This window comes from Dioscorea cayenensis, chromosome 6 (genome assembly GCF_009730915.1).
Source record: "Dioscorea cayenensis subsp. rotundata cultivar TDr96_F1 chromosome 6, TDr96_F1_v2_PseudoChromosome.rev07_lg8_w22 25.fasta, whole genome shotgun sequence".
Classification (NCBI taxonomy): domain Eukaryota; kingdom Viridiplantae; phylum Streptophyta; class Magnoliopsida; order Dioscoreales; family Dioscoreaceae; genus Dioscorea; species Dioscorea cayenensis.
Genome location: NC_052476.1, coordinates 3836067 through 3847503, shown reverse-complemented (window position 1 = coordinate 3847503; position 11437 = coordinate 3836067). Strand labels below are relative to the sequence as shown.

At 31.8% G+C, this 11437-nt stretch overlaps 1 protein-coding gene and 1 long non-coding RNA gene across 3 annotated transcripts; one reads left to right on the top strand and one right to left on the bottom strand.

The window, feature by feature from the left end:
* Positions 1-4092: 4092 nt before the first annotated feature.
* LOC120263298 (transcription factor CYCLOIDEA-like) lies at positions 4093-5575 on the top strand. The gene has a single exon (XM_039271164.1). It carries the CDS (start codon positions 4268-4270, stop codon positions 5354-5356), a length of 1089 nt encoding a protein of 362 aa, XP_039127098.1. The 5' UTR covers positions 4093-4267; the 3' UTR covers positions 5357-5575.
* A 1210-nt stretch (positions 5576-6785) lies between these two features.
* Positions 6786-10943, bottom strand: LOC120262786. Of its 2 annotated transcripts, none has more exons than XR_005536997.1 (3): positions 10859-10943; positions 10416-10484; positions 6786-7112 (listed from the first exon to the last, which is right to left on the bottom strand). It is a non-coding gene; the product is annotated as an uncharacterized LOC120262786 (long non-coding RNA). The 2 variants fall into 2 exon arrangements; XR_005536998.1 differs by lacking the exon at positions 6786-7112 and adding an exon at positions 10199-10241.
* Between the last annotated feature and the right edge of the window lie 494 nt (positions 10944-11437).

The window sequence follows — 11437 nt, the reverse complement described above, 5'->3', positions numbered from 1 at the left end:
ATGAAGAGAATAAAACTTGACTTGAAACCCCCTTCTTAATCATACCGGAAGATGATTGCCGGAGAATGCCCAAAGACCTTCCATGGACGCCGCTAAGCTAATCTTGATGGCTACAATCTTTCTTCTCAAAAATAGATAGGTTGAATTTTACTCTAAAGTTGCCTCCAAAGTCCTGGAGATTCGCCCCTCTTCTTCATCTTAGCCTCACCTCCAAATAGAATCAAAGATGCCCTAAAACCCTTTATACTATGAGTTTGTATCGCTTACGGGCGTAAGGATGCCGTAAGGAGCTGGGGATGATGGGTCGCGAGCCTTATAGGATTACTTATGGTCGTAAGTCCCTTATATAAGGTCTTCTGTATGGTGTTATGGTCCAACTTACAGCCATAAACGCTGGACCTTAAGCTTCCCTGTATGCCCTTTGCAACTGCCCTTACGAACATATGCTCTACTCGTAAGCTCCTCTGGATGATTCTTACGATCCGGCTTATGTGCATAAGTTTGCTTGTAAATCCCTCTGTGTATCTCTATGCTCCTCCTTACCAGCATAAGTATGCCCACAGGTTCTTTGGAAGAGATTGACGGTCGTAAGCCTGGCCATAAGGTGCCCGTAAGTAGATCTGTTTGGCATGCATTTCCTTAGTTGATTGATGCCAAGAGAGCTCATCTTTATCATTTTGGTTTTGAATTAAGTGCTTCTTTTGGTTCTCTCTCGTCTTTCAAGTATTGCTCGATCGAAGCCTGAGAATGCAAAACACACAATATTTAACGTCAAATTTCAAAATATAACTTTGATACATGCCTAATGAGTGTACAAGATGATATAAAACAATGAAAAATTATACACTCATCACGGGCATATGTTGCTCTTCGTAAGCTCCTATGGCGCGACAACCCTTACAGTCTGACTTACGGGCATAAGTCCAGCTAGTAAGTCCCTCTATTTGTCCTTATGCTCCTCCTTAAGGGCATAAGTATACCCACAAGGTTCTTTGGATGAGTCTTTTGGCTGTAAGCAAGCCTATAAGGTGCTTGTAAGTGGGTATGTCTGGCTTGTTGTTGAATAGTTAATGCCGAAAGAACTCCATCTTCCATGCTTTGGCTCTAGAATTCTCTCTCTCTCTCTCTCTCTCTCTCTCTCTCTCTCTCTCATCCTTAAGCACTGCCCAAAGCCTAAAAATACAATACTCACCATGTTTAGCATCAAATTCCACAATAGTACTCTAATACATGCCTAATGAGTGTACAAAATGATATTAAATAATGAATAAATGTACACTCATCAACAATTAACCATTAAAAACCATTGCTGATATGCCATTAATTAGCTAATAGTTCTTTTATCTAGTTTGACCAATGTGGACCAAAGTCTTGCCAATACCAAGTTGAACAAAATGTCAGCAAAATTATAAAAACAAGGAGACAAGGAAGAAAGACTATTACCAAAAAAAAAAAAGAATCTATTTCCAAAGCAAAATAGCCTATTTGCAGTGTATTGGAACTCTTTATGTAGTAAACTCTATGTAGAAATATGAATTAAACCACATCTAGTATGATGTGTCTCTAAAGAATCATTTTATAATTGTGTGATCTTAACAAGAAGAAGAAGAAGAAGAAGAAGAAGTACTTAGTCTTAATTATTTGGAGTCCGCTACATGAATCCTTCTCTTCCATGTTTATCTACATATCCAGGGCCAAAAGACTAAATAAATAAAGTTCAAACAAATCATTTAATAAAGATTCTTCTAAACACTTTTTAAACTACCTTAATTTCATTAATTTTTAGATCCTCCACGAAAAGAATTTCCATTTTTTCTTTTAGGAGCATTTGTCAATCATTTAAGGGCATGCACGTCTATACCATTTATCTTAATTGATTTTAGCTCTTAACTTGTCAAAACTAAGTGCCACTTGTGATCTATTTTGAATAATTCATTCCTTAATCGATCCTTTCTAATATTGCTTAACATTCATTTCAACATTTTCATCTAGAACACTGCATCCTTTGAGTATGTTATTTCTTAACCGCCTAAAATTTTTACCCGTTAATCATAGTTGGTCTAACAATTGTTCTTTAAAAACTGTAAATCTAAGATGTAACCAATAATCACATGTAACTCTAGAAGATTTCTTCTATTTTACTTAAGCTTCCTTAATCCTATTTGTAACATTTTCTATAAATTCCCTTTCACCTTGGATTATAGAGCCTAAAATTACCAAAAACTTTTACTTTTACCAGTCTTAGTATCATCCATTGTAACCATTCATTCATTTATATGCACTTTATTATGGAGAAAACTAAGGTGAAGTTCATGTAGTTCACCATTGGATTTTTAACAGTTGCCCTACATAAGCAATTTAATGAAAAGAGTAAAGGTATTATGAAAAAATACTTTTACCAATCTTAGTATCATCCATTGTAACCATTCATTCATTTATATGCACTTTATTATGGAGAAAACTAAGGTGAAGTTCATGTAGTTCACCATTGGATTTTTAACAGTTGTCCTACATAAGCAATTTAATGAAAAGAGTAAAGGCATTATGAAAAAATTGTTTATATTTTAGTATGTTTTTGGGATATGTGTCAAAAGTTCAATAGGTATTACAACTATTGCATTGCACCTAAATTGACCTCTTATGGAAATTACATTTCATATATTTCATCATTGTTGGTTTTCTGGTTGGATGAGAAAAGGAAAAGATCATCATGTTAAGCAACTAATAACCAACGGTTAAACTTTTGTCGGAACACAATGTATACAAACTACTTAAAAAATATATATCACGCACATACATTCTACTGGTTAAAATTAGAGGGTTTTTAAAAAATAAAATAAAATAAAATAAAAAGATTGACCCTCATTAATTGTCTTCAACCACTTAGTTGCATCCTCCGACTCTCATAATGCCTCATGACACACACACACACACACACCCCCCATACATTCTCTCTAAATAAATAATACTATCATATAAAATTCTTTGTTACTAGATTTAAGCCAAAACAGTGAAACAGAGGTACACACACCATACATTCTCTCTTAAATAAATAATACTATCATATAAAATTCTTTGCTACTAGATTTAAGCCAAAACAGTGAAACAGAGGCAAATCATGTGGCACATCTCTTTCTCCCTGAAAGCAATAATATATGGGTATCCATCCATGAGAGAGCTAGGTGGGTTGCTTGCCAATGTGACCATGAAAGCAACCCTAGCCATCCATGTCACACTCCAATCAATGCCATCCTTACAAAGTGGGTCTTAGTCCTTTGGGTTTGGGGGGCTGCATCACTGCATGTGCACGCGCGCTCTTGAAGGAGAGTCTCTCAAAGAGACACCTTTTCCATCACCATCATCATCATCTCTCTTTCCCTCTCTCCCTGTGTGTGTGTGGATAACTCCAACACATATATATATATAAACATAATATATATATATATTAATTAATTAAAGGAGGGGGGAATAAAAGATGCCATCTTCTTGAAAGCTAGAAGAGCGGCATGTATAAATGGAAAAGCATGAAGTATAGATAGATTCAAATGAAGCTTTCGGTCATGGCTGCTTTGTGTGTTATGTGTACCAAACAGTGCATGCCAAAAGAGACTGTGAAAGGATGGTCAAAGACGAAGTAAGGGGCTCGTTCCAAATAATTGTCCTTATCTTTTGCAGGATAAGGACACGTGTGATCTCTGTGATTGGCTTTCAAGTGTACGGGCTGTACTATTGTTGCAGAACTAGGTTAAAGTTCTTGTTTGAAACCTACTTTCATTAATGTAAATCTTAACTTCTGTACTCTCTAACCCTAACCCTAACCCTAATTCTCCTTGTTTGCTTCCATGCATATCATAAACTATACACAAACATGTGATCCACACAGTATGTTATATACTTGTATTTTAATACAGGTGAATACTCACTATTATTATCAGTTAAAAGTAATCTCACAGTTTTAATATATATATATATATATATATATTTAAAATTTTATTCTCAGATTCTCAGATGGATCATAATAATATTCTTATTTTTTTTCTTTAAATTAAAAACATATTCTAAAAGACTTAACAGGCTATCAAAGTCATTCACTAATCACAGTGTTTGGGAAAGTTCACTGAAATGTTCTTGATAAATATCAAGCTTTGCCTTGCACCTTCAAGCTCCACCACCAACACCACCACCACTTCTCTACTGAGCTCTTCACCTCAAAGATAAATATAGACCATTTATGTTGCAAATATATATATAAATCATCCCTTCCCTGATGTCTCCTTTCCCTGAACCACCACCACCACCTCCTCCTCCTCATGAATATCCCTATGAAAAACCCTTTCCTTGTTTTCTTGGAAGCACTTCATCATCTTCCCCTTGGTTTCCCTTATCTCCTCTTCCTCTTCACCATGAAGGTCTTCATGATCTTCTCTTTTCACCCCCTAATACTACTCCTACTCCTACTCCTACTCCTTCTCCTACTCCTACTCATGATCTTCAACTCAACATAGAAGAAGCCATAAATGGAGGAGTTTCAAGCAAGAGGAGATCTAGATCACTTAGGAAAGACAGGCATAGCAAGATATTCACTGCTCAAGGGCCTAGAGACAGAAGGATGAGGCTTTCTCTTGAGGTTGCTCGAAGATTCTTCGACTTGCAGGACATGCTTGCCTTTGATAAACCTAGCAAAACCGTCCAGTGGCTTCTCAACAAGGCCAAATCAGCCATTAAAGAAGTTGCAAGCATTTCCAAACCAAATTGCAGACAATTCAGCGGGGATGGCAGCATCAGCCTAAAGAGCACCGAATCATCGGCTTCCGACATCGAAGATGTCTCGACGATATCTGAACAAAAGGCCAAGTTGATCACATCCATGTCCAACACCCAAGAGAAAGACAGAAAACCTGCTAAAGCTAAGAGAGAAGTTGTTCATTCAATGAGAAGAAGAGCTACCGTTGATCCTATGCTTGTTCGAGAGTGTCGAGCGAAGGCAAGAGCGAGAGCCAGGGAAAGAACAAAAGAGAAGAAGATGATGAGATCTGTGAGTTTCAATGGTGCAACCAATGAGATTGCAGTTTCTTCTTCTGCAGCTATTGAAACACTGGAGGAATCTGTGTCTCATGACCTGAATTCTTCTTCACTAGAGTTTGTTGCTGATGTAGATGAACCATGTTCTCACTTGCATACGGCCACCGAAAGAGTCTTTGGCTTTCTTATGACAAGCAATGAGTCCGGCCAAGCTTCCGACTACGATATAAATCTCTTCCAAGATCACTGGGGCATGAACTTCACCGGTAACTCTGATGATCAATTTCATGCCAAACAATTGATCTACAACAACAGCAACAACAACTTTCTATGAAAAATGTGAGAAATTTTTAATTTCTTGTTGAGTTTCTTGATCATCTTTGCTTCATGTATTGTGCTTGGTTCTTCATTTCAGTGTTTCAGGAACAATCCTATGTGAGATCTTAATTAATTAATTTAATTCCAATATATATATATATATATGAAATGCTTCAGCATTGCTTGTTAATTTGGTTATAATGATTGCAAGTAATCGAGAAATAATGGATTTATACTTGAATTGACTTCATGAATTGCCATCAAAAGGGGTCCCTTGAGTTAATTTGTCTTTAGTATAAGTTGTTGACACTAATCTCTCCATTGATGTTTACTCCTGGCATGAAATCATAACTTAAGAGAAACTTCTTCTTTAGACAAAATTATATATACATCCACTATCATCCAGGAGAAAGCTTTGACTTTTCATTTTTCATGTTTGTTGTAAATATTCTTGAAAATAAATGTATTGATTGGTAGGTAAATGGGAAATATATCATGAGTTTCAGCTTTCCAAGCTTTTCCATTAAAAGGAGAAGCATAAAACTTATAATACTCCAAAGAAACATGTTTATATGAAAAATAAATCTCCAATTCTCAACTAATTCATTAAAAATGTGATATATATGCATATATATATATATATAATTGACATGTTAAAGCATGTAATTAATTGATGTGATCTATTCTACTTTATATATATATATATATATATCCTTAATTAGGTGCTTGATATATAAGATATATCTTTGATATGAACTTACATAAAATGAACATTCATTTTCATGTAACAAGCTCTTGCATGTTTCAGTAATGTGATTGCTCAATTTGATAGCTTTATTCAAAGGAAAGTCTAAGCACATCCAACTTGTATAATCCTGTCATAATCAAGTCCTCCTTTGCGACAGAAATTACCTGCTGTTCATAAAAAATGATAAAGATATGCTGCCAAATTGGGCAATTAAAAAGTACAAGGATTAGTATCATTTATCTAACTCAAGAACAAATTCATGCTCATATTGTATCAATCACAATCTGAATGAATTTACCTTATGATCCTAATATATGAATTTTATTCTCAATCTGAGTCATGGAGATATATATATATATATATATATGTAAATCTTTTGTAAAATTACAGAAAGCATAAGAGAAACCCAAAACATTTCTTTACATATTGAGAAGTTACACAAAAAGGTTTAATTAAGAATACAGTTCTTTGCCTTCATTGTGCCAACATCACTGAAACATCAAAACTGATATGCAGAAAAAGTGCACAGGAGTTCAAAACCAAAGAGTAAACATCATATAGTTTCCTTTCTTATCTCTTTTTCACAGTATATATTGTACTTGCAGTTAAAAACCAAACTTATTTATAAGATCAATATTTCTACATAATTTAAAAAAAAAATCATAAATAAATAAAGCAAAGAAGAGAACCTGAAAAGAGAAACAAAAGTTTCAAATGTTAAACATCACTTGGTTGAAGTTTTGCCACAAGTTTGTGAACAAATGTGAATCTAGATCCTGCCAAATGGTTGATGGAGGGGGGTCCGTTGGAGAAAGCTAAGAGGGAGTATATAAACATTGTCCAAAACCTATAAAAATTCTCAAAGCTCTCAATTGAAAAAAACTTTCACTAAGTTTGTCCTCAAAATAGTGACCCATTATAAAGTGAATGATCTAGATATTTCTTACTGTCTTTAGTTCTCCACCATTGATCCCTTTCACATAATTGGACCTTTAAGCTTCTTTGTGACATGACTTCATGCTTGCTGATTAGGGTAAATCATAATCATGAATTTGTTTAAATTGCATGAAAATTTTGATTCTATAATATATATATATATATATATTTACTTGTATAATTCTTGTGTTTAGATGAAATTGTTTATTATTTTCTTTATTAATTGTCAAACTAGAATAAATATTAAAACATATGTTTCTTTTCAATGTGGTGTGCTGATGTGGCATCTTATATTCCACATGTGGTATTGTTGTTTTTAATGATATTTTAGTTAGTTATATAGAAAATTTTCTAGTGCCCAATGACATATCATTTAAAAAAAAGGAAAATAAAAATTCATGTATACAATATGATTTTAGCTATATGAATGCCACAAAAAAAAAAGTAATATTTCAAGACATATTAGCTTCCTTCATATATGAAAAAAAAAATGTATTTATCCCACATATGTTTTTTATTATTTTCTTAATGATGTTTGGATGATTATATAGAAAACTTTTTGATACAATCTATCATCTAAAAACACACGAAAAAAACTATATTAGCTATGAATGTGCACAAAACATGTATTCCAATATGTATATATGTTTACTCAGTAAAAACGAGGATAATGATCAATTTTATATAATTAAAAAAACATATGCTAATTGAATATTTTGAAAATATATATGTATTTCAATACATATATTCACTCAGTAAAAGCAAGGATAATGGCAAATCTTATACAATTAACAACACATAGGTTATATTAAATGCCTTTTAAAAATATATATGTATTTCAATACGTATGTTCACACAGCAAATGCAAGAATTAATAATGACCAAAAACAGACATGATGTATTAAACATTTTGAAGATATAATTATTAAAATGTATGAATTATGCTTTTCTTAAAACTTAATTAACACCAACTCAATAGTGCAAAAGGTGACCCACTCCAAATTAGAGGGCTTCCTCAATTGCAACTTTGAAAGTGTTCTTGAGATGTGCAAACAAAATGGCTGGGTTCTTCTGAATGTGTTTTGTCAGTGAACATGAATTCTTATCCCTTAAGCATGCTATGCATGTTCATATGTCTAGCTACATCATCTCAACAAGGGACTCATGCACAAACTGAACTTCTTGCTTCCTACCATCTTATCAACACTTATGATCTTCCCATTAATTTTCCCACTATCTTGATTAGCATCACATTCACTACCTTTTAATGCACTTTAATGAGGTTTGAGTAGTCAATTCAAAATGCACTGCCATATATACAAATGTTTGTAGATTAGTATATATACACCAAGGATTATATATAATGGGTTTCACAATCAATGACTTGATGGTTTAAGAAAATTATGTTTGTAAAATTAAGCATGTCTATGGCTCTTTGGACAATCAAATATAGATTGATCTCTTTTCCTGCCTTTTTTTTATTAATTTTATCCAAATCCCAAAGTCATAGATCATATGTAACTTATAGTTATAAGATAAGTCATTAATTGTATGTTATGTTTGTGCTTATCATTTCACAATTCTCTTGTTTTTAAGCCTTTTACAATATTAATTGAATCATAAGATAAAATTATAAAATCGTAGGATTAATTATACATGTGATACAATTTCATTAATGATATATTAGTTTTCATGTATACATATACGCCTAGTATGATCGATATAAGAATGTGAACTAGTATTGAAAGTATTTTATAGTTATAAATTTACATGAATTTTTAAAAAAAAATTAAAATGACTGCTATTATATTATTCTATATATATGTGTGTATGTGATATAAATCTCACAAAGTAAAATAGATATTTCTGAATTAGATTAGTAATCCTATTTCAACTAATTCTTGTTTTTGGTCTTTCACATGGATTTCAAGCAATTTTTGCCACCTAAGGCAATTCGGTTGAATGGGCCACACATTCTTTTGTTTTTGCATTCTATGTTTTCTCCAAACAAGGCAAAATTCAATCATCATACTATGTTTTATTTGAATATGCTTGATGCCCCCACTCAATATGCATAAGTTTTTCTATTTTATTTCTTGCCAAGTATGGATTTTATCTCTATAATATTTTAGTATATCAGGTATATATCTTGTTATGCACTTTAATTAGTAAATGGTTATCCATCCACATTTACATATTTATGAAATCTAGTTTTGCTTTTCACTTGTATGTTTAATAGGGGAAAGATTCAACTCTAGCTCCTTTTGCCATTTTTTTTTCACATTCAACTTTCATTATTTCAATTTTCCCCATGTTCATTAATTCTAATATTGTTGTTGTACTTATAAATATTTATTTATTTATTTTTATCACTAACAGTGACTTTATTTTATCTAATTTTTATGTTTGACATAAAATTCAGAACTTAAATAAATGGTCAAATAATCTTAAAAAAAAATCAAGTTTTACCGACATTATTATCTCATAATTAAGTTGTTTAAAAATTAAAAAGACAAAATTTAAGGACAATATCACACATTTTATAATTATAAATAGAAGCACCCCTTAACTAAATTATATAGACTTTATCCCTTGTTATTATTCTCAAGAGTTGTCTAATTGTCAAAACTCTTCTTCTTTTTCCACATTCTCATTCATACGTCACTATTAGTACTCTTTAAAATTAACTTGCTCTTTTTTTCAAAACTTTTAAAATTTTATTTTTATTGATATTAGTTCCTTATACCTTTTCCATCTCCATTATTTCATACACAAGGATTAAAAGCATAAACATTCATTAAACTTTTACATGATTGATCATGTGTTTGCTTAGAGAAAAAGAGGCTGATTATTAATTCTAACAGTGTGTAAGATTAAGAGTTAATTGATTTTTTCCCCCATTAAACATCAAACTTCAGATGTTGTTGCTAAATACATCAACCATTTTAGCTTAATTCTCTTTCTAGGCAAAATTTATTTTTAATATATTCATGATAACATATATATTGTTAAAAATTAACTATTTATTCCATACTTCCTAGTCTCCCAAGTAAAAAAAAAAAAAAAGATAATAATATTTTATCTAGTGTGAATCAAACCATAACTAAAAATAACAACAATTAAATGCAAGGAAAAAAAGGAAGGGAATTTCAGAGAACCAAGAACCTGGAAGAATTGACTCTCAAACTCTTGAAGCTTAAAGCTCAGCAGTAAAAGCCTTCAAAAGTTTCAAGACTTCATTTACTTAATGCAATTTTGAAGACTAGAAGTTAAAGTTAGTAAGAATTCAATTTTCAAGAAACCATAGTTCATATGATCTGATAGATATGATCAGTAAATGAATGAGAAAAAGAAGAAAAAAAAATTAAAAGTAAACAAACTATGCACATACCTGCAGCATTGACTCTCTTCTGTCTTTCCGTGCTCAATACTAGCTATAGTCCTTTCTTAATCTAGTGTGCTTCATGAAAAAGCAAACATTGAACAATATGATCAATTGTTAGGTAAAAAGAAAGGAACACTGTAATTAGTAAGGGAAATAAAACATAGTTAAAAAGTAGCTAGCTATCAACCAATCCACACCTTCATTTACAGCAGTAAAAGTTGGTTGACAGTTTCTAAGAGTTTAATCTTAAGACAAAGTGTCTTCAGGAGAAGTAAACATTTTAAAGGTATGATCAATGGTTGAATGAAAACAAAGAAGTATAGCAGAAACAAAAAGAACTTGTTAGGGTTTTAAGAAAAAAGCAAATTAGTTTTACATACAAGAGGTTAAGAACAACACTAGTTAGTAGAAAAAAAATAAAAATAAATAAATAAATAAATAAATAATACCTGAAGTAATTAGTCTTCTGTTTATTCTTCAAGCTTAGGCAGTAAAATTTTGTCAAGAGTCTCAAAGAAGTTAAGAACAATGTAATATGAGTAGGAAAACAAAAGCAAACTAGTTCATCTAATAATAAAGGCATGATCATTGATTGAATGAAAAGAAAGGAGGTGCTAGCAAGCAATCAAACTACAGCTGCAATAATTGGTTCTCTATTCCTTAGTCATGTTCAGCAGTAACAAGAGCTTGTCAAACTTTCAAGAAATTACTATTATATATACAAGAAGATAAGATCAATTTAAGTTTAGTAGAGAAACAAACAAAATAAAACAAAACTTAGATCATTTAAGTTTCAAGAGCTTACTCTAAATGATATATACACACAAGAAGATAATAGTAATATAATTTCAGTAGGAAAACAAAACAAAACAAAACAAATCAAAACATACTTCATCTTAGCTTCAAAAGCTTACTCTTTATACAAAATGGAGTGGCTTCAAAGAGAAGAGGCACTCTAGCTTATACATATGCACCCAAGAAGAAGTTATATAAAGAAGAATATAAGAAGTTAAGCAGGAAAAGGAAAG

Coding starts and splice junctions, on each gene's coding strand:
- LOC120263298 (XM_039271164.1), top strand. CDS start 4,268: ATGTCTCCTTTCCCTGAACCACCACCACCACCTCCTCCTCCTCATGAA.